Genomic DNA, 23,909 nt, shown 5'->3' with positions numbered 1-23,909 from the left:
AAAGTGTTTTGACGCTGACGATGTCAAATTGACATCGCGAACAGACTGAAGGGTCAACTCCCATTTCTCACACTGCCAAAAATCTTTCCCATTCTGTTCTCCCAGCAGAAGCCAAAGCCTGCTCAGTGTTAAAGATGATGGATGATTGTGAGGCACATAGGCCATCAGGGGAATCTCGAGGGGAAGGAAATGGCGACTCCTTTCTGAGTCACGCTTTAATTTCTATCCAATGATCTTTGCTTCCATCAGCCACTCATCTACCCATCCAATAAATATCTTTCATGCGACTGAGCCAGCAGCCTGTGAGCACTCTGATTCTATCTAATGAAACGTTGTCAACACTTCTCTTACCACAATGTTGTCAACAGCTCTCTTGAGTCCTGCCATTTGTGCTGAAACCAAAGCTGCTAACAGTGGCTGGAGTGCAGATCCCATCTGACCCTATGGTTTGGCAGAGCCGACAGTCTGGTGGCTTCGCTGGGACCGTCAAGCCAAAGGGCTAGGGAAAACTGGGCTCCAGGAAACCACACTGAGAATGTAAGAATGCTTATAGGGATTGGAAAAACCAGACTCAGTTTAGTCGTGGGCTTCCTCCATCCAGTCTGACAAAGTTGTGTAGACACAGGGCGGGTGCTGAGGAAGTAGACAGACCACGGCTGCAATGGGACAAGGCTTTGTGATCTAGCAAAAAGGATGTCTTCTCGGCCAGACTTGGGGAAAGCCAGGCTTCCAGAATAGCCTTGCCAAGTTTAGGAAACAGGCAGGCTTTTCATCCTGGCTCCTCCTAGGTCTCCATGTCTAGACATTTGCTTGGTGATACCATGGTAACTGTGATGCCACAATGGAACATTCTTCCCAAGGTGGTAGAAGGAATCCCTCTGTTGAGCTCTGCTGTGTAAGGTCAGAGTGAGTTCATTTCTCCTTTGGCAGTAGCAGTTCACAGAAGACTCTGAGAGCCATCCTGACAACAAGAAACATCCAGTGTCATGAGCGGAACATGGTGACTGAGAACGGCTATTGTGCACAGTTTGAGGCAAGAGTGGGGCTGATGGTATGGTGGGTGGGGAGACACGTGTGGGCCTTGAACTCAGACAGACCCCAGTTCAAATTCCAGCTCCACCACTTGGCAGCTGTGTGACCTGGGGCAGGTTTCTGTGTGTGAATGTCAGTTTCTGAATCTGTAAAATGGGGACAGTGATACTGTCTGCCTTGTCCGGTTATTGCACAAATGAACAGAGCTACAAACTGGGCGGTTATGATGTAAAAGTATAAGTGGTCAGCAGTGAAAAGAAATCCCAGCATCATTTAAGCCAGCTGAGTGTGGCAGGATGGGCAAAGCCAGGGGTGGGCTTGCAGTAAACCCTGCTTTTACTTTCAGCAGCATTTTATGGCTACAGAGTTAAGAAAGGGGTCGGATTCCATGAGTCAAAAACCAACCCTCTTCTGAGACCCAACTCTCTGGGAAGCCTGGGGACCCTGGCTGGATCGAGGAGAAAACTGACACACAGGGGCTGCCTCCTCTCTGTGGGCCATCTTCCCAATCCTAACAATATCGGTGCTGGGCAGCTGGTCCCTGAGCCCTTCACTGCACGGAACCAAGCAATTGGGACGTGACAGGTCTGTTTCCCACGTTTTGAAGGCTTTGTCAGGGGAAAGGAAAGAGGCAGGGCCTCTGACTCGGTGGGGGGATTGCCGCTTTAGGGACGAGAGGAAAAGCCTGTGCCACTGGATATTGTGTTTTCACAGCTGCCCATGGTGTCTGCTGCAGTTCACTTTGGGGATGGCAGAGATGAGATGGATGCTGTTAGTACTGCTCTATGTCTCCCACTCTTCTGCCAGTGAGTGTGCTTCTCTTTTCCATGACAATGTCAGCAGCTTGTGTGACATGGCAGGGGGAACTGTCCAGGAATCCTGTACATGGCCCTTAATGTCCAGAGAGGGACTCAGGGGGAAGAGGACTGGCAGTGCTCTGCTCGGATAGCAGGTGTTGGCGGTGGGAATCAGGCAAAGAAAGGGAACATGGGCCATGGATGCAGGAAACTGGCTTCAGCAGTCTGATGGCAGAGCTGATCCTTGGGTGAGAGTGCCATTAGGAAAGTAAACCTCAGACTATGGAAAAGCCCACTCAGAAACCCCACCAGGCACCATCAGGTGGGGGATGTCCTCCCCATGCCCAGGTGGAGGCCTATGGTGTATCTGGTGTACTCAGAACCCAGGCCCTCCCCTTGTTTCTACCTAAGCATTGTGGTTTCAAATAAATCTTTTATCATTAACCCCCCAAGTATCATTAAACTGATGGTTCCTGGTCTCAGGAGCAAGAAGGTACCTTGGAGCCTGCTTGGGACTCAGTCCTTCCCTGACCTCCAGGTCATCCAGAACTAAGATTCCATCCTAGGAAGAGGCAGGTTGAGAGGGGACAGCAAGCTCTGTTCCATCTAGCTGCCACCATAGCTGGCTCTGTCCAATCTTCCTGGAGTTAGATGGGAGACAGGACAGAGCATCTAACACCGCCACAGCACACACCAAAGGGAGAACCCCCTACTTTCCTAGCCTACTCCACCTCCTTGCAGCCCCAGAGAGACCAAGGGATACCCACAAGACAGAAAGGGTCTCTCCTCCCTCTTAAATAGCTTCAGGCAAACATTTCGTCTTTAGCTCAGATTTCCTCCTTATATCCTGGACCTTCCAAGGGTTTTATAAACTAGCCAACTAGAGCTTTGAGAAAGCAAAAGTCATCACCTACCTGTAGGTTCTTGTTGATTTGGGTAACAATGGTTAATGCCTTGTTCACTATAGATTGCCAACGTTCCATGAATTGAATAAATGGCTGATAACAGAGCCACCAATTATTTGACCAATAGTTGGCTAGTTGTGCCCACCATGTGACACCTATCATCCAGGACCACCAATTTATTTTTTTTAAGTTTATTTTGAGAGAGAGAGAAAGCACGAGTTGGGGAGGGGCAGAGAGAGAGGAAGAGAGAATTGCAAGCAGGCTCTGCACTGTAAGGGCAGAGCCTGATGTGGGGCTTGAACTCACAAACCGTGAGATCGTGACTTGAGCCCAAATACAGAGTTGGACGCTTAACCGACTGAGTGACCCAGGCGCCCCAAGGACCACTGATTTAGAAACATGTACTAGGTACTTGTGGTTTGGGATTTATAAACAGCAACTAGAGTAGTGGCTTACATTAAAAAAAAAAAAAAGAAAAGAAAGAAAGAAATCATCCATTAGCATTATCAGTCATGAGGATACAGTTTGCAAAGCACCTTCCCATAATCTCACCTTACATGATCTTTATGACTCCAAGAGGTGTGTTACCCCACATTTCAAAAGAGGAAACTAAGGTCCAGAGAGGTAAAGTGGCTTTTCCCAGGTCTCATGGCACAGGGGCCAACAGTATCTGGGACACTGCATCCAGAACCTTCCCAAAACACTAGTAAGTCTCAAAGCTGAATACACATTAGAAACTACCTGGGGAGGCTTTTTAAAATGCCAGTGCCCAGGTCCTGTCCCCAGGGGGGGACAGCAGGTGGATGGCCAGCAGGTGGATGAAATGTGCAGCTAGGTTGAGAATCCCTGCCCTCCACTCTGAGTACTGAGGATGAGATAGGCACCCCTGGCCATGAGGACTGTCAGGACAGGGAGGGAGTCAGCAGCCACAGAGAGCAAAACACCCCATGTGTACGCTATCCCATAATGTTGCCTGCAAAGTAGGAGGCTCAGCTCACTCAGTCTGGGGCTTTGAGTTTCAAGGGTCCTTCCTGCTCTATCATTCTTACACTTTCCATGATTCTATGAATAAGGACTTATTTTTCAGTACAGAGCAATACAGCATCTTGGGTGAAACCAGGACAGGCAGGGGGAGAATGTTTATTTAAAACATTAGTCAACATTTTACTCTCATTTGAAACAAATGTCCAGACCCAAGAGACTGCCCAATTGGAGGCAACTCACTTGAGGGCCTGGAAAGGCAAAGGCCAAGCAGGCCTGAATGGGCCAGAATCAGCCTCAACCTGGTGGGACCTTTTAACCCCTTGATGACTGGACTTCAGGGAGTGATTGGTAAAGCAAAATGCTTTTGTTCATTCACCAAATGACTTACTGAGCACTTACTATGCACTATACTAGCCCATAGGGATACACTGGCAAGCAAAACAAACACGGGGGAGCCACACATGCCAAACTGCCCAGACAGGGAAAAGCAAGGGCAAATTTGAGAATGTGAAATGTGGCTGGAACAGAGACTGTGAGGGGTTGAAGGTGTATGGAGTTTGAAATCCAGCCCTGTACCTACCAGCTGTGTAACCTGGACAAGTTCTTACCAGCTCTAAAACTCCATTCTCTCAGCCACACGTGGAGAATGACAATGTCCACCTCCGCATCTGTTGGAGGAGTTACAGGAAGTAGTACATATCAGCAGTGCTCCAACTTTTTGACACTCTTAAAAATTATGGAGGGCCCCCAAATAACTTTTGCTGTGAAGCTATATCTTTCCATATTTACTATATTAGAAATTAAAAACTGGGAAATTTTTAAAACACAAGAATATACAGGTTCACACACGCTGGTAGCCATCACAGTGATGACATCACGTAGCCTCTGGAAAATTCCACTGCACAAGAATGAGAGAATGAGGGTGAGAAAGCAAACACTGTCTTAGTATTCTTATGAAAACAGTTTTAACCGTTTTAATCTGAGGACTTCCAGAGGTCCCAGACCACCCTTTGAGAACTGCTTCCCGATACTGCCTCGAGTGCACTGCTAAGTGCCCAATAGAGGAGAGGGATTATCGGTAGCCTAAGGGGTTATTTTTAGATTCAAAGATGCCATCAAGCATCTTTTATGGAGAAAATGACCCACCAGGAAAAGAAATGTGGGTAGTGGAGTTCGTGGTGACCAAGATGGAGAGCCAGGAGGAGTGGGGAAGGTGTCTTGAGGTGTGACGCAGTGGTGGTGGCCTCAGGCCGCCAACTCCTTGCCCCAACAGTGAGGCCCCCACACACCCTCTCTGCAGGTTGTGGCATCCAGAAAACCAGTGTTGTGGAAACTTCCGAGGAGGGTCTGGTCAAAGACCAGGAATTCCCGTGGGTGGTGTCGCTGCAGGATTCCCAGTACACTCACCTGGCTTTTGGCAGCATCCTCAGTGAGTTCTGGATCATCAGCATCGCATCTGCCTTGCAGAACAGGCCAGTACCTGTGCCTTTGGGGCCTACACAGCTCCCTGGGGTGGAGGTGGAGGGACCCTTTCCGGCTTAGCCTGGGGAGACCTGGAAGGTAGATTCCTGGTGACAGGGCAAGAGGGCTTTTTACTAGCTTGGCGCTTGCCCTGCCATGACTCTTGGGGTCCTGGAATCACCAGTTGCCAAAGTCATGCTGTCCAGTGTGTTCTCTGCTGTGGGGACTGCACACCCACAAGGTGAAATGATTGTTCCTCCATCCTCCACGGGAAGGACATCTGTTCCCATTTTACTGCAACACAGGCACTGACCCCTGGTACTAGAGGTACTAGAGGTCTTTACTCTAAGCTTGTTAAGTGAATTGTTAGGAGCCCGTACCTTAAAACACTTAACCTTGAACCTTACAACGTGACTGCCACAAATATATGTGCATAGAGAAAAGACTTGAAGGAAATACGCAAACGCTTTACAAGCACTTATCTCTGAATGCTCAGAATGCACCCGATTTCTGTTTTCTTCTTTGAACTTCTTTGTATTCTCCAAATTCTATGTGGTAAATTTATACATTCTTGTAAACCAGGAAAAAAAAACACCTCAAATGTTATTAAAGGAATAATTTTTTTGTAAAACATCTTACTTTTTGACCCAAAGATTTCACTTTTGAGAGTGGACATTAATGAAATAATTTCAACCACTGGAAAAGTTTTATGCACAAAGTTGTTCATAGGGTGGTTAAACACACACAAAACACTCGAAATGTAATGTCCAATTATCATGGATAAATAAATTATGGTTACTCATTCATATATGTATAGCATATAATATATAGTATATAAATAATATATATAATTATTATATATCTCTATATATACTATTTATATGCCATATATATATACACGCACACACACACACACACACATACAGAGTATGGGGGAAGAGATTATAATTACTATAATTGCCCAAATAAGTAATAGTATAAACACTTGATAGAATATGGTGGAGATGCTGAATTTTTAAACCTATAACTTATATTTTTATTTGAAAATAGTTTTTTATTTATTTATTTACTTATTTATTTATATTTTAGAGAGAGAGAGAGAGCACAAGTGGAGGAGAGGGGCAGAGGGAGAGAGTAAGAGGCAGAATCTTTTTTTTTTCTTTTTTTTAAAAAAAAATTTTTTTTTCAACGTTTTTATTTTACTTTTGGGACAGAGAGAGACAGAGCATGAACGGGGGAGGGGCAGAGAGAGAGGGAGACACAGAATCGGAAACAGGCTCCAGGCTCTGAGCCATCAGCCCAGAGCCCGACACGGGGCTTGAACTCCCGGACCGCGAGATCGTGACCTGGCTGAAGTCGGACGCTTAACCGACTGCGCCACCCAGGCGCCCCAAGACAGAATCTTAATTAAGCAGCTTCCATGCTCAGCATGAAGCCTGATATGGGGCTCCATCCCACGATCCTGGGATCATGACCTGAGCTAAAATCAAGAGGTGGACACTCAATGGACTGAGCCACCCAGAAACCCCTGAAAATGCATGCATTTAAATTAAAATACATGTACACAGTATAATGTTCAGAAGGAACCAAAAGATTCCCTGGCCTTCAGACACTAACTTCCTCCCTTAAACCATATTCTACCATCAGTTTCTTAAATATTCTTCCTTAATTACTCAATGCACTTATGGATATCTATATATCTATAGGTCTAGCTATATTGATTCTTGTATCTATTGACAGAGAGAGATTTTTCTTTCCCCCTTGTATTAATCTGCTAGGACTGCCCTGACAAAATATTACACACAGGGTGACTTAGACAACAGAAATTTATTTCTCACCTTTTGGAAGCCAGAAGTCCAAGATCAAGGTGTCGGCAGGACTGGTTTCTTCTGAGGACTCTCTCTTTGGCTTGGAGATGGCTGCCTTCTTGCAGTGTCCTCACATGGCCTTTCCTCAGGGTGTGCACTTCTGATGTCTCTTCCTCCTCTCGCAAGGACGCTAGTCCTGTTGGGTTAGGGCCCTACCCTTAAGACCTCATTTAATCTTAATAACATCCTTCAAGGCCCTGTGTCCAAATACAGCCACACCTGGGGCTAGGACTTAATCAACAAATTTGGCACAACACAATTCAGTCTATAACAGCCCCTGATACAACGGATAGTGTACCAGACACAGCATTACACTCAGCTTTTTCACTCTTTTTCACTCCCATATTTATCAGCTGCACAGTATCCCAAGATGGATCTACCATAAATACACGGTCCTCTGATAGTGGAAATTTGGGTTGCTTCTGATCTTTTCCTAGTGCCAAAAATTGCTGCAAGTAGATATATTTGTCCATATATTATTGCACACATGTGCAATACACTGTAGCATGAATAACCCAGGAGTGGACAGATTGGACTGAATCTTGGCACTAGCCTTCCAGAGAGATTTGGCTTTCCAGGTAGCGTTTTCATTATTGTTATTTCCTATCTGGTCTATCTATTTTGGTTTTGATTTTCCCTTTGCCTCAGGGTTTTATTAAAGACAGAGTTTTCAAATACTCAGGGTGTTTTGTTTGTTTTCTGCCCTTATTTCGTTTTGAGTTATACTACATGATGATTAGATCTGTTTAGGAATTTGTTGGGGTTGCCCTTGCAGTCTACTATATGTGAGTCACGTGAATGTTTCCCACAGTTAAAATTCAAAGTTCATTCTCTGTCTCTGGTGGACAATTTAATATATAAAATTGGGGGAGGGAATCTCTTTGCTTTGTCCTAGGTTGACAGAGGTGAGTTAAAATCTATCATGAATAAGCTTTGGCTCTTTCTCCTATTTCCTGGAATATTTCCTTTATGAACATTATGTCACATGCTGCAGATGCTTATGACTACAAGGTCTTCGCCATAGACTTAATTCTTTTTCGTCATTAAGAGACTCTCTGTCTTACTTCATGTTCTTCTGCTCTAAATTGATGTTCTAAATGAAACTCTTGCTTCTTGTTTTCATTTTAGTTTATGTTTTCCGCTTTTGTGGCTTCTTGTTTTTCTTTTCATTATGTGGCCTTTGTTTTGAATGTCTCTTCTGACAAATTTGGAAAGTTTGAGTTTTTGTTCTGGTGTTCACCTTAGAGTTATAATTTCAAGGAAGACAGCAACATCCTTTGTTTCTTTCTGCACTGTCCTCTTTATTATTATTATTTTCTTTTAATGTTTACTTTTGAGAGAGAGACAGACTGCGACTGGGGAGGGTCAGAGAGAGAGCAAGATGCAGGATCCAAAGCAGGCTCCAGGCTCTGCACTGTCAGCACACAGCCCAACACGGGGCTCGAAGTCACAAACCCTTAGTTTGTGACCTAAACCAAAGTCGGAGGCTTAAGCAACTGAGCCACCCAGGTGCCCCTGGACTGTTCTCTTTAGACTCTACTGTGGTCAGTGCCAAAAGTCCTATCTTTTTACTTCTTCCCTCCTTCTCCTCCACCACACAATTTTAATAGATAAGTGCTTTAATGTTTACCTTGATTCACATACATATTTGCACATCCTTATTATTTTACATATTAGCTGTAAATAATATGTTTAGATTCCTTTAAAAGATGAGGAAACTGACATATATACCTACCTTCTGACCTTCTTTATAGCTTTAGTTACACCATCTGATTACTGACAGAGTTTACATTTTGACTCTAACCCAAACTCTAAAAAGGCTTTTAGTCCAATGTTATAATGAACTCCACACTTACTGACAGTCCTTTTGCTGGATTTTCTCCATTCAACACTGCTGGATTTTCTCCATTCAACACTAGAATTGGCTAAAATTTGTCTCCAAGTATGTCGTTTCTTAAAGGGCTCCCAAGAACCATATTTCCTTGGGTTTTGGATATTAACAAATGTGCTGTCCTTAAGCCTGAATGACAACTTAAGTGTAGAATTCATGGATCATGCCTTCTTTCTTTTGGAGACTTAATAGGCATTACCACTGCACACCCACACCCACCCCCACCCCCACAACTGCCATGGTTTCTGGTGTTAAATCTTGCTGCAGAGAAGTATGAAGCCATTCTGATTTTTTCCTCTCTAGGTACATGATCACTCATCCCAGTGCACCTGAGAGAGGTCTGGTTACACCTATTATCCTAGTGTCCTGCTGCAAGCATCCCCTTTCACTCTCTCAAGTTCCTTGGGTTAGGCAATAAATTACATGGCCAAACTTAAGATGACTTAATCTGGTTTTGTTTGGATGCCTAAGGATTCCTCCTTTGTTATTGAAGTCCATCAACTTTACTAGCTATGCGGCATCTCTTCCATTTCTACTCTCTACTCTCTTCTACCCTTCTGGGTCCCAGGAGGCTGACTTGTGTGGGTTACACCAATGGTACTCTTACCTTCTGGGTTCCAGTTGGGTTTGGCCAAGGGGAGTACTGGCAAGAGTTCAGAGGAAGTGGGGAGGGCAAGGGCAGGGTCCTTATTCCCCAGAGGGGTACTGTAGACTGGCTGCCTCCTCCAGCCAAGTGACCCACTGCCCACAGCTCTGACCACTCCCTCCCCCCTCTAGTACCCAAAGGCACAATGGCACCCTGTTGTTATCTGAGCAGGAAGCTGCATTTGCCACGTGACACCCAGGTACTGAACTATTCTCTGTGATTTCCCTACATCCTTCCAAGACCATTGTAAAGAATCCCCAACTTACTTAAACTTTCCCCAACTTACCTTGAGAGTGCCATCTGTTTCTTGTTGGGAGCTGACAAGGCTATGTCTCCATGTTGATCATTCTATATCGCTTTTTCCCTAGGGTGTGGAGTACACTTCCAAACTGTAGAGCGAAGGCTTATTTCCAGAAAACGTTCTTAAATTGGATCCTGAAATCTTTTTTCTGTCTTATTTGGGTTACTTTCTTTGTGATCTGCTGGCTCTCCATTGACTGCCATATTTGTCATTCTCCTCTCTCGCCTTTAAAAATCTTTGTTAATGTCCATTTCATTCTGGTCACTTTTCTCAGTCCTCCACCCTGTGCCCTTTACCGTATTTTCTGTTCTCTCTATTCTCCTTTTTGCAGCTTCCAATTTGGCCTTTATTTTGGTGCTTGTTTTGTTTTCTTTCTACCTCTTTGCTGAGAAGCGTGTTTGACCAGCTTTTCCGGACTTTGTGGGAGTAGGTACCATCTAGAACACCCTGCGCTTCTGCCGTCCTTTACTGCTTTTGTCAGCCCTTCCTCTAATTCTGAGGTTTGGATTCTCTAGTGTCTTTTCATTTTATGGTGTTTTTCAGCATTTGTTTCTCATTTCTGTAGTCCCTTGGGTGGTCCCCAAGGGGAGAAAGGGAAAACAACCAAATGAGCCCCATCGCTATTATAATTGGAATTTCTCTCAAGAGTATTTACAGAGTATGTAATATGAAAAGATGTTTCTTTTAAAATGTTAAGTGCTAAAATCAAGAGTCAAGGTTACATCCTTGGTGTAACTATGACTATCAAAAAAAAAAACAAACCAAAAAACTATGGAAAAAGCATGAAAAAAAGATAAGTCATAACAGATTATCTTTGGGTGGTGGGACAAATGACATTAAGGTAAAGGAATTGCCAAGATGCTATGGGCTCACAAAGGAGGACACAAGTCTAGGAGTTCAGAAAAGATTTCCTGGGGACTGGGTCCAAAGGGGTAAGTAAAAACTAGCCCAGGAAAAATCAATTGGATGAGTGTTCCAACCCACCCCCCAAAAGAGTAAATATGAAAAGGAAAGTGTGAAGCTTCCATGGTGACTCGGCTTCTAAAGATTCCCTTGCTTTTTCTCTAGGAAGGACATCATTGTCATAGTTGGTATAGCTAATATGGATGCCAAAGTGATTGCTCATGAAGAGTATCCGGTCAACACCATCATTATCCATGAGTATTTTGATAATGAGACCATGAACAATAACATAGCCCTCCTGAAGACAGACACGGCGATGCAGTTCAGCAACCTGGTCCGACCCATCTGCTTCCTTGGCAGAAAGCTGCATATGCCACCAGCCTTGCAGAACTGCTGGGTGGCAGGATGGAATCCCACATCTGCAGTTAATGCCTTCCTTCTCCTAGAGGAGGCTGTGTGTGTGCGAGCAGTGGGGGTGACTTGGATGAACTGTTCTAGGGTTTCGCTTCATATCTCCCATTGCTCAAGATTCTAGAGTTGGGCTGGAACCCTCATGTAATCAGTCAAGATTCCCAATGCTTGCCCTTTCTGTGGCCATTCTTACATTTGGTCCCTTTTCTTTTAGCTCTACACCCAAATTAGAAGTACATAGTCAGCAAACAGCTTGAAGGGAGTGCAAAGCCTGAAGGGAGAGGTCAGGAGACATTATTCCCTGAACAGGAGCTGATTGCCCTCTTGACCAAGCCATCCTTCTTTTCTTTTATTCTTGGGAAGTGAACAAGGAAATGTATTCTCTGTAGATGTGGACGAAGGATGAATATGTTCTCTATTTTTACATTCAAGTTGAAAACAAAGGGAGTGTTCAGAAAAACTCAGACACAGTTTCTGATTTCTATGAGAACGGGGTTTATCAGAATATTCTCCACTCATTCCCATCTGGATACATGAGTTGTAGTTAACATAGACAATGTCTTCTCATTAATAATTCTTGGCTTTCTGTTGCATGGTCCAGACAGGAAATCACATGACAATGAGTATCCTGAGGAAAATCTCCGTGAAAGACATCAACATGTGTCCCTTACACAAACTCAAGAAAACAGGATGTGGCAATCACATAGAGCAGGAAACCGATGCTGTCTGTTTGGTAAGAACATGATGGAGTAAAAGCTAAAGGCTGAGAGTAAGCAGTGGTCACTTCAAGGGAATCTCGGGACTCTCCCTCATTGCACAGTGAACTCCTTGAGGGACTGGCAGGGACTGTCACTTGGGATCCATGGCTGTCTCCGGGGTGAACGGTACTTGGCAGATAGCAGATATTCAATAAAAATCTACCGGGTGGACTAAACAGTCACCATTTTCAATGTGACATGATTAAGCATGTCTAAGTCATAGATGGTTTTTCACTGGCTAAAAGTTTGCAAGTGTGAGTCCAAACCATGTATACTTTGAGCATGTCTACAGGGTGGGGTCAAACCATGTATACTTTGAGCATGTCTACAGGGTGGGGTCACTGTATTTAGCTTCTATGGAATCTAGACTCTGATGCTATTGCTCATCAGTTATTGATTTGTTTTTTGTTTTTCTGTAAGAAGCCCTGCCCTCCAATCGGATGAGGGCTGTACAGATGTGGCTATCCTACTACCTCAGCAAAATGTGTGGAATTGACAAGTCCCTGGTCCAGGCTCCCTCATGTCCACACCAGAGAAGGTGGGGCTTACAGGGATCACACAGTTAATAAATGTTATAATAAGGATGAGAACCCGGGTCTACCAGGTGTCCAGGCGGTTTCTCTCCTCTACTCCAAAATTTCTACACTCTACTATTTCTAATTTCTACTCTCCTTCAAAGTAACTTTCAGCATTCCCAGATGGGGAAATTTTTTTCCCCAGATGATCTAGGGAAAGTATTTTAGAGAAAGGGGGAAGAGTACGTATATGTGGACAATTCTTCCTAAAAGTAATTTTATTGCAAATGCATGAAGGACTGCCTTTCATTATACAATGTTTGCCCTTCCAAAGTTGATCCAACATTTATTGAGTGTCTACTTTGTACTGGACTCTAGCAGGTGGAAGACTAACAACTTTTTAAGTTAGATAATTGAGGTATTCCCTCAATCCAGCACCATATTTCATCAAATCTAAGATGCTATCAGTTGTGGAATGTGCCATTATTGTATGGAATACCAAGGGAGAGAAAATGCTGCCAGTTAAACTCTGATATCAACCAATTAAAAGACACATATCATTCCAAAGATGTTAATTTTTTAAAGTTTATTTATTTTGAGAGAGTGAGAGTGTGAGCGAGGGAGGGACAGAGAGACAGGGAGACAGAATCCTGAGCAGGCTCCGTGCTGACAGCACAGAAGTGGGGGCTAGATCCCACGAACTGTGAGATCATAACCTGAGCCGAAATCAAGAGTTGGAGGCTTAACCAACTGAGCCACCCAGGTGCTCCAAAAGATAATAATTTTTCAAGAGCATCTTAGATTCAATGGGATATGGTAAGCTGCTTCTACTCTAAATGATCACCTCTTCAAATCTACCTGCAAAGTTTAGACTGGTTTTTACCTGTAGCACACCTGCAGTCAGTCCTTTGTTTTTGAACTGTGCTAGCAAACTGGCTCAGACAAATAAATGGTGACTTGTCTACCTAGGATGCTTTCTTCTCTCGGACATGTGTTCTAGTGTCCAGAAGTCCTCAAAGCCATATTTCAGATATATAGAATAAACCACCCAAGTCCAATATCTGCCTAGTGGGTCCCCAGAAACCCAACAAAAGCAGAATCACTCTGAACCCACCCCCCTCCTTTCCCCACAACTGTCAGGGCTTTTGTTCAATGTTAAGGTTAAGGATCACACAATAAAAGAGCCCCTTTAAGCTGGGGCTGCTCCCCTAGGAGATGAGGTGGGGCTTCTTCTCTCAGCTGCTTGGGCTTCAGAAGTTGGGCCCCACACGTTATGAGAAAGAGGAAAAGCCATGTATTCTACACCTGGGCAGAGTGGCAACTTGCAAAACCACGCAATAGCCAGGGAGGTCTCCATACAATCATTCATTCATCAAACTACTTGTCCTAAATTGCACTATTTTTCTTCCTCCAGCTATGGAACCACAGTTAAAGCAAATTGGGGTTGGAACTGGTGACAGAAGGGAAGACCATGCCATGCTTGGCTGGACAGCGTCTCTGCCCCAGGCAGACATGATAGGGTGCAGATGTGAGCCCATTCAACAGTCATAGCAGAGCCAGCCAGCCCTTGGGATGAAATCTCTGCCCTCTGCTCCATGGCAGCACAGGGCAGCAAGAGTACCATGTGCTGGCCCAGTCCTTCTGCATAGGTGGGCCACGTGGGCCGAAGGGGCTGGTCAGCCTTTGAATGACAACCCTTCTTGGGGCAAGATGGACCACGGGTTTGGAGTGGGGTCAGGTATTACCTTAAGAGGAGGCTTGGGGCTGGGGCAGTTAAGGTAGATTATACCTAGTAGTTGCCTTATTGCTCTTCTCATATTTCTCAGCTTTTCACATAAAATGATGGCCTTTTCTATTACCAGGATAATAGTAGCTAATTCTTTGAGTGTGTACTGTGTGCCAGGCACTGTTAGGGTTCTGCACTTTACTCAGAGAGAACTAGGTGACTCTCCGGGGTCACACATCTAGGTAAGCGTGCCAAGCTTCTCATCACTCCCTTAAAAGGAGGTAAGGTCTGTGTGGTAGAATCCCTGAGTCCCAGAGGAAGGCTGAGAGCACGGGCAGGGCTGGTGAGCAGGTGTGCTGCCAGGCAGCTGCCAGGTGGAAAAGCCGGGAACCCAGCCTGGTCAACATTGGAGGAATGAGGAACCAAGAGAGAGTGAGGATTTAGTCAAAGGGGCATGAAAATGAAATGCGAACCAGGAAGCTAAAGGCAAATGGCAGAAGCCTGCAAATACTCTGCACGATAAAAGGAAAATCCATCTTGTTGGAATTCGTGGCGGTGGCTGCCTAGATCAGAAACAGTATCCTATAATTTACCCCCTCTCAAGTGAGGACCAATATAAAACATTTCTAGAACAAACGGTAAATTGCACAAGGATATATTTAAAAAGAAAATGAGTTTTCTTAGACCTGAAGCCTTCTGTCCTTTGTCACAGGGGGACCCTGGAAACCCCATGATGTGCCAGCTACAGCAACAGAATCTGTGGGTGCTGAGAGGAGTCTTGTCCCACGGGGGTGAGAAATGCCCTGGCTTTTTACTGTACCTCAAGGTGGAAGACTATGGCGACTGGATTATGTCCAAGACTAAGAAAACCAGCCATCCGCTGTCTGCCTTCCACCACTGGGAGAATTTGCTGCCTTCACTCAGCTACAAAGAACATTTCACCGTTACACAGAGAAAACATTCCGGGCTGGGCCAAGGTGGATGGTCCCTAGCACACGTGCAAGGACAAAAAAAGGCTGACGTATATTCATTGCCAGCAAACAGCTCTAGAAAGAGCCCAGACATTGGGAGGAAAGGGTTAAGGGAATTAGGCAGGACTTCTGTTGTGGACATACAACCCATGTACTATGATTATTATGGCGGGGACTCTGGGGAGGGTAGAGGGCCTATTTCAGGTCAGAACAGGTTACATCAGCCCCAAGAATTACCTTGTTTTTCTTTGTGCTTGTTTTCTTTTGCAATGGTATCTAGTCTAGGAGCTAACCCTCCCAACTGAGGAGTAAGCTCAGAATGCTGAGTGCTGGGCAGTCACATTCTGTTTTGCTGTCTGTTTAATGGTGATTGTTTTTGCTAGCTGCACACCTGGGCTGCCATGGACAGGCCCAGGGTGCACACTGGGCTGGCTCTCCCTCCTCTGTCCCACTCCCACATGCGGGAAGGTCACTTTCATTTGTGCTTGTGAACTAAATGTGGGCTAACAAGTGTCAAACCATTAGAGTGCCCTGTGGTTCTTTCAGTGTTAACCGTTCCAGGGGCCAGGCTGTGAAAACACTCCCCACGGGCAAATGTGGCCTGGGGAGTGCCTGCCAGCGTGGCTAGAGAGTCGGGGACACCAAGAAGCACAGGGAACAGTGAGAGGACCCCTTGACTGGAAAGGAGCTGATTACTTTAATGGATCACTCTGGTCTGCAGCTGTGGCCTCCCTCTGGCTACTTCCCAGGGGGGCAAATTGCCTGCAAATGCTCATTGGTGGTTTTCATTTTATTCCAAGCCTTGCGGTAGCCTTTTAAGGTCATCTGCAAAGAGGAAAAAGAGGGTGAGGGGAGAAGGTCACTTGGGAAAAAGCAATTGTGATTTTTCAGAACGCAACCCGCATCCAGCCCTGTGGTGAGGCAGGTGACTCTGTGTGGAAGAGTCAGCCAGTCTGGAAGAATCTTCTAAAGAACTGGTTTCTGTTTAGTGAAGTGAGAAGCTGCAGGTTCCTGCCGTGCTTCTCTGCTACTTCTCGGCTCCAAATCTGAAAGGCCCAAGTTTGGATCCTAATTCACCCTCTGCCACCAAGTGACCACGGGAAAGGCAGGACAAAGTACTGTGGGAACCGGAGCCTGGGTCTGGATGTGAAAACGCCAGGCTTCCCAAGTGACCTGACCGGGTTTTTAAGCTACTCTACTCATGTCTCAAATGTTCTCAGTCTGCAAGTGGGCCTGTGGCAGACCTGGGGCTTTCTTTTTTCGCACTTTGTTTTGCATTTTGTTTCCCATTTCTCCCTGGCGCTTACCAGGAGCAAGGGTGCTCTGAGCACACCTATCTCAGGAAAAGGCTGCGGGGTTCTCAAAACAAAGAGCCAGGGCAACTATGTAAATGCATGGAATCGGGTTCTGAGTGATATTAAAAATCCATTATCTCATTTTTTAAAAAGAACTGGCTTCTCCATGTATAAAGTAGCAATCACTACATCACCAATGGTGGGGGAAGGGATTCAGAAGCTTCCAGAATTCATTAAGAAAACAAGCAACTAAAAACAATATTACTACAGAGTCTCTTTCTGTCCCTAACACTGAAAAGGGAACTTACCAAAAGGAAAGGGCATCCTTCATTTCCCTTAGAGACTTAAGTGACTGCTGAGATCTCTCACAGACATTACCTGTCCAAACACCTGTACTCTTAGCTTGAAAAATCAAACCCTTGACAAAAACGTGAAGGACATGAAAGGCTGACTGTCTTGGGGTTCTCGGAGACTTACCTCTGCAATCTCCACTTTCCTTTCCCACATCTTGATGGTCTTCTGCAGGTCCCCAGTTAGGATCTTCTCCCGCACGTACACCATCACCTGCGGCACTTGGAACTCAGCCAGCTGTCTGCGGAGTCTCTTGTTCACGGCCTCAGCCTTGGCCCGGTCCTGGGTTGGGAAGGACCAATTAAACCAGGGATCCCTGACAGTTCTGGCTTACTGACCCTGGCATCTCTCCCCAGCTTCAATGTAGTTCTCAAAATAATGTTGAAATTTTCAAAGGAGTGGGGAAAATTGCGCGATTCTGATTCTGGTTATTCTTATTATTTTTTATAACTGGTGATGTTTTTCATCTAGTTAAGAAACACTAAGTGCAGTCTAAAACAGTGTTTTTTCCCTGCCTTTCTTCCTTCATTAAGGAATATGTTTTTATTTTTAGGTTTGGTGGGTTTTTGGGGGGAAAACTATGTATTTAAGTACACTTTGATTTGATCAGTCTCAACTCTCCTTTCTGTAAAATATACATAACATAAAGTTGCCCATTTTAACCATTTTTAAGTGTGCAGTTCTGTGGCATTCAGTACATTCACACTGTTGTATGAGCTTCACCACCATCTGTCTCCAGAACTTTTTTCATCTTGCAAAATTAAACCTCTGTACTCATGAAATGATGACTTCCCATGACTACTTCCCCCAAGCCCCGGCAACTGCCAGTCTACTTTCTGTCTCTATGAATTTGATTACTCAGGTACCTATATAAGGGCAATCACACATTTGTCCTTTTGTGACTGGCTTCTTTCACTTAGTACAATATCTTCAGTGTTAATCCATGTTGTAGTATATGCAGAATTTCCCTCCCATTTAAGGCTGAATTATGTTCCATTGTATGTATACACTACATTTTGCTTCTCCATTCATCTGTCCATGAACTTTTGGGTGGCTTCCACCCGTGGGCTATCATGGACAATGCTGCTATGAACATGGGTGGCCAAGCATCTGTTCAAGTTCATGCTTCCAATTATACTGGTTATATACCCAGAAGAAGAACTGCTGGATCAATAGTTACTCAATTTTTTGAGGAATCTCTGTCTATTTAAATTTTATTTTTTTTAATGTTTGTTTATTTTTGAGAGAGAGACAGAGTGTGAACGGGAGAGGGGCAGAGAGAGAGGGAGACACAGAATCCGAAGCAGGCTCCAGGTTCTGAGCTGTCAGCACAGAGCCCAACGCGGGGCTCGAATTCACGAACTGTGAGACCATGACCATGAGAAGTCGGACACCTAACCAACCGAGTCACCCAGGTACCCCTTAAATTTTATTTTTGAAATTATCATACAGTAAAATTAACTAGTGTTTTTCTTTTTTTTTTTTTTAATGTTTATTTTTGAGACAGAGAGGGACAGAGCATGAACGGGGGAGGGTCAGAGAGAGAGAGAGACACAGAATCTGAAGCAGGCTCCAGGCTCTGAGCTGTCAGCACAGAGCCCGACACGGGGCTCGAACTCACAGACCGTGAGATCATGACCTGAGCCGAAGTCGGAAGCTCAACCGACTGAGCCACCCAGGCGCCCCTAGTGTTTTTCTTTTAATTGAGTGGATTCTTTTTTTTTCAACGTTGTTTGTTTTTTTGTTTTTTTTTTTTTTTTTGGACAGAGAGAGACAGAGCATGAACGGGGGAGGGGCAGAGAGAGAGGGAGACAGAACCGGAAACAGGCTCCAGGCTCCGAGCCATCAGCCCAGAGCCCGACGCAGGGCCTGAACTCACGGACCGCGAGATCGTGACCTGGCTGAAGTCGGACGCTTAACTGACTGTGCCACCCAGGCGCCCCTTGAGTGGATTCTTTGAATCAGCAATGTTCTTTTATTGTTTTAACAATTGTTTTGAATAGGTAATACACTTAATTCAAATGGTATAAAAATACAGAGTGACCATCTCCCGTCCTACCCTCTCCCTGGCCACATAGTTCCCTTCCCAGAAGTATGCACTATTTTTAGGTTTTGTGCATTCTTCTAGAGATCTACATTCATATAAACATATATATCTCCCTTTTTTGCACAAAGAATAGCCAATGCTATTCACTTTTACTCCTCCAACTTTATTTCACTTAGTAAATATTGAAGACCTTTCTGTATCGGCGCAGAAAAAACTGACTCATTCTTTTTAACAGCTGCATCATTTTCCATTGTATAGAAGCCCTCACAAACAAGTCACTTAGTTCCTCGATCTCTTGCTGTTACCATAAACAATCCTGTGATTACTAATCTTCCCGGTATGGTCATACTCTAAATACACAAGTACATCAGTAGGATGAACTACTGAAAGTGAAATTGTCTGTTCCGAGGTGGCAATTTTGCCCCCAGGAGACATTTGGCAATGTCTGGATGTATTCCTGGTTGTCACAACTCAGGAGGTGCTACTGGCACCTAGTAGGTAGAGGCCAGATATGCTACTAAACACCTTACAGGGCACAGGACAGCCTCCAGAAGGAATTATCTGATCTAAAATATCAGTGGTGTCCAGGTAGAGAAGCCCTGCCATGAACATATGTGTATGTTTGGTAAAGAGTGCTAAATCGCCTTCTAGAACAATCAAGCCAATTTTGCCTCTGCAGCAGTGTTTGAGACTGCCTGTGTTTTCTCTGTTCTCTCAACACAGTCTTACCGAATTTTTTATCTTTGTTAATCTAGGAGAGGGGAAATGGTATCTCATTATGGCTATATTTTGCATTCCTTATGAGTGAGGTAGAACATCTTTCATATAAGATTTTTTGCTTTTCTGTAAACTGTTTAAATCTTTTGTCCATTTTTAAAATTTTTTTGTTAGAGTTTTCTTAATTTGTAAAAGATATTTAAGTTTTAAGAAAATTAACTCCCTGTGATATAAGTCAACACATTTTTCTAGTTATTTATTTTTTGGCTTTGCATATGATGGTTTTTGTTACACTGGAAAACCTTCATTTTTATGTAACTGACTTTATTGATTTTATGTTTCTGGGTCTTATACCTCAAAAATCCTCCCAATTCCAAGAGTATAATAAAAAACATTCCCACTGTTAAGTTTAGGACTTTTTTTTTTTTTTAATTTTTTTTTTCAACGTTTATTTATTTTTGGGACAGAGAGAGACAGAGCATGAACGGGGGAGGGGCAGAGAGAGAGGGAGACACAGAATCGGAAACAGGCTCCAGGCTCTGAGCCATCAGCCCAGAGCCTGACGCAGGGCTCGAACTCCCGGACCGCGAGATCGTGACCTGGCTGAAGTCGGACGCTTAACCGACTGCGCCACCCAGGCGCCCCAAGGACTTTTAATGTTTTTATCATTTATACTTAAATCTCTGATACATCTGGATTAATTTCACCATAACTTTTGTTTTTTCCTAAATGGCTACCTCACCATCCCAAATCATTTATTGAGTAATCTGGTTGTGCCTCACTGTGAAGATATCTTTATCGTAAACTAGATACATCATATAAAAACTTTATCAGATACTTGATAATATATATGACATATATGTGATCTGTAATGGGGCTCATCATAGACTTATATTTTTTCTTTGAACTTCTAGTTTATTCATGAGCTTGCTTTTAATACTGCAATTTCACATCATGTTTCAGTATATGGTAGGGCTAGTCCACTCATTTACTTAAGAATTTGGGGGATATTCTTATTTAATCTTCCAAAATTTTGGAGCCAATTTATTTAAGTCCTTTAAAAAAAATCTCCTTGGGGCACCTGAGTGGCTGAGTCAGTTAAGCATCCAACTTCAGCTCAGGTCGTGATCTCATGGTTTGTGAGTTCGAGCCCCACATCAGGCTCTGTGCTGACACAGGCTCTGTGTCTCCTCCTCTCTCTGCCCCTCCCATGCTCATGCTCTGTCTCTCTCTGTCTCTCAATAATAAATAAATGTTAAAAATTTTTTTAAATAATAAAAATTAAAATTAAAAAATCTCCTTGTTATTTTAATTGGAATACCATGATTTCACAGATCAATTCAAACAGAGCTAACATTTTTATAATGTTGAATCTTCCTAGCCTAGCATTGTCTTTTAATTCCTTGCTTCACAAAGTACATCACCTGGGAAGTGGGTAAAAATGAAGACCCTTAGGCCTACCCAATCAGAATCTGCATTTTAACAAGATCCCCAGGTGGTTGGTTTGCACCTTCTAGTTTGAGAAGCACTGTTTTAATTCACTCTGAAGCAAATCAATAAAAGCATTTTTTAATTAACTTGTCAGAATGCAATAAAACTTGTCAAGAAGCATTCAGTGAATATGTGCTATGTCTAGCATATATCTGTGGGGACATCTAAACATGTACCTAGAACCATCAGTAGACATTCTTGTGAGGACAATGATTAAAGAATACCTAAGATAACGTGTAGTGAAGGAGCAAGAACCAAGGCATTAAAAATAAGTTCTACTGCTATGAGGAAGGTGCTGAGAAGACCAGGAACTGCAGTCCCTACCCAGCACTTCACTTGTAGAGCAGGGGTGTCACCACAAGACAGGCAGGCCACTGTTCCCACCCCTAGGTCTTAGCAGCAATACAGAAGTTTTGCTCATGGGGAGAGACTGTAAAATAGAGAGCTCCAGAGTGCTGCCTGGAGGGACTGACTGAATTTGGAACAAAGTGTGGGGAGTTCATGCCTAAGTATTTTCTGGAAAACAATGGAGATCTTTGGGGTGAGCAATTAGGAGGCAGCTGGAAGTTCTACGATAATAGTACCAACAAACAATAGACTAGCTGGATGTTTAACAGAACCAGGTAAGGAGACCATTAAGAAACTTCATGGGATTGGAGCAAACCTCAAAGACTGCCAAAGAGGTCCCTGCAAAGGGGACTGACTTTGACTTGATCAGAATGTGCAGCAATTAATGTCCCAGAGGGTTGGTGAAAGCAACAGAGCAATCAGCTAGTAATTAATGGAGGCTAACAGCTGGGTATGATACCAATAGAAGCAGACCAGCCAGATGCTTAGCTGGAAGATGAAGGAAAGAGTCAAAGAGAAGTCAGCCGAAACACCAGTCATTCCTGGTTGTCAGGGACACTTATCCACAATCAAGGCTTCCTCCTTTAAGGAGCAACACCAGAGGCTATCAATAGCAAGAGAAATAGACTATAACATCTATTTCTAATAGTCAAGCCAAATCACTAAATGAGCAAAAGGTGGGTGGAATTAGTATCCAGCATTGCTATAATGTTATCTAAAATGTCCAGTTTTCATCAAAAACTACAAGATGGGGATGCCTGGGTGGCTCAGTCGGTTAAGTGTCAGACTCTTGATTTCAGCTCAGGTCATGATCTCACAGTCTGTGGGATCGAGCCCTGCATGTGGCTCTGCGCTCACAGAGTGGAGCTTAATTAGGATTCTCTCTCACCCTCACTCTGCCCCTCCCCGCCATTTCTCTAAAAATAAATACCTAAACTTAAAAAAAAAAAAATTACAAGATAGGCAAAGAAACAGGAAAGTGCGAATCACAAAGGGAAAAAAGCAGGCAACATAAACCACCTTTGAGGGAGTCCAGATGGTGGACTTAGCAGACAAAGTCTTCAAAACAGTTATTATAAGTATGTTCAAAGAACCAAGGCAACCATTTTTCTTAATTTAGAGAGAGAGTGTGCAAGTGGGGAAGAGGAGTGGAGGGAGAGAGAGAATCTTAAGCAGAGCTCTATCCCATGACCCTGGGATCCTGAGCTGAAATCAAGAGTCAGACCTCAACTGACAGAGCCATCCAGGCACCCCAAGGCAATCGTTTTTAAAGAATTAAGAGAATATATGATGTTAATGTTTCATCAAATAGAGAATATTTATAGAGAGGTAGAAATTATTTTTTCAAAAAACAAATGAAAAATTTGGAATATTTTCAACATAGTAACTGAAATGAAAAATTCACTGAAGGAGATCACAGATTTAAGCCAGCAGAACAAACAATTAGAGATTAGAGATCATGAAATAGGAAAAGCACAGAGGAGGGGCACCTGGGTGGCTCAGTCCGTTAAGTAAAATCCGACTCTTGATTTTGGCTCAGGTCATGATCTCACAGTTCATGGGTTCGAGACCGCATTAGGCTCCATGCTGACAGTGTGGAGCCTGGTTGGGATTCTGTCTCCCTCTCTCTCTTCCCCTTCCCTGCTCTCTATCTCTCTCTCTTAAAATAAAGAAATAAACATTTAAAATATTGAAACAAAAGAAAAAAGGAAAAAGAAGAAAAATTAAATCACAGAGAAATGTGAGACACCATTAAATGTACCAGCATACATGTAATGGAAATTTTAGAAGGAGGGGAGGAAGAGAAAGGAAAAAATATTCAAGGAAACAATGGCTTTCCATTATTTCCATTTTCCAATAATGGAAAACTTCCAAAATTTGATGAAAAATATTTTTATGAAAAATATTAAGCTACATATCAAAGAAGCTCAACAAACTCTGAGTAACAAATTGGAAAGAAATCCATACCCAGACACATCATACCCAAAATGTTGAATGACAAGGCAAAGAGAAAATAGTGAAAGCAGCAAGGAAACACAAGTAATCACATACAAAGGAAACCAAATAACAGCAATAGCTGACTTCTCATCAGAAATACTGGAAGCCAGAAGGCAGCAGGATAACATATTCTAAGGGCTGAATGAAAAAAACCTGTCAAACAAGAATCTCCTATCCAGCAAAACTATCTCTAAAAATGAAAGCAAGCAATGAGCACACTCAGATCTTGGTTTCTAATGCTATTCTCAAGTAAGAGGAACCTGGACTCCTTGGAGAAATGGCTAATTATAGCCATTCTGCTGAAGCAGAAAATATATGAGATGAGTCTCAAGCATTTTCTAGTGCCAGAAAAGAAAAAGTGCTAAGACACCCACACCCACACACACACGCCCGCACACATGCACACACAGGGATATGTCAAAGGTACATAGGCCAACTGAAAGAGCTCCCAATGGCCAAGGTGAAACAATGTGAGTAATAAAACAAATAATAT

At 43.6% G+C, this 23,909-nt stretch overlaps 2 protein-coding genes across 2 annotated transcripts in view; one reads left to right on the top strand and one right to left on the bottom strand.

Annotated features, from left to right (window-relative positions):
* The first annotated feature begins 1,628 nt into the window (after window positions 1-1,628).
* Window positions 1,629-15,509, top strand: PRSS54 (serine protease 54). Its single transcript, XM_043599325.1, is given in 7 exon segments — window positions 1,629-1,788; window positions 1,790-1,838; window positions 5,019-5,190; window positions 10,954-11,212; window positions 11,801-11,932; window positions 14,911-15,403; window positions 15,406-15,509. Coding segments are annotated over 7 exon segments (1,185 nt in total). The 5' UTR covers window positions 1,629-1,752; the 3' UTR covers window positions 15,450-15,509.
* CCDC113 (coiled-coil domain containing 113) overlaps window positions 14,832-23,909 on the bottom strand; it is a 28,798-nt gene continuing 19,720 nt past the window's right edge. Inside the window, exons 8-9 of the mRNA XM_043599326.1 lie at window positions 16,942-17,097; window positions 14,832-15,994 (exon numbers count right to left, since the gene is read on the bottom strand). Of these exons, the coding sequence (XP_043455261.1) occupies window positions 15,908-15,994; window positions 16,942-17,097 (243 nt within the window). The 3' untranslated portion in view covers window positions 14,832-15,907. The remainder of the gene's footprint in view (window positions 15,995-16,941; window positions 17,098-23,909) is intronic.

The sequence above is a fragment of the Prionailurus bengalensis genome, chromosome E2, assembly GCF_016509475.1.
Source record: "Prionailurus bengalensis isolate Pbe53 chromosome E2, Fcat_Pben_1.1_paternal_pri, whole genome shotgun sequence".
Lineage (NCBI taxonomy): Eukaryota > Metazoa > Chordata > Mammalia > Carnivora > Felidae > Prionailurus > Prionailurus bengalensis.
The sequence above is the reverse complement of the archived record's forward strand: the minus strand, read 5'-3'. Positions and strand labels throughout refer to the sequence as shown.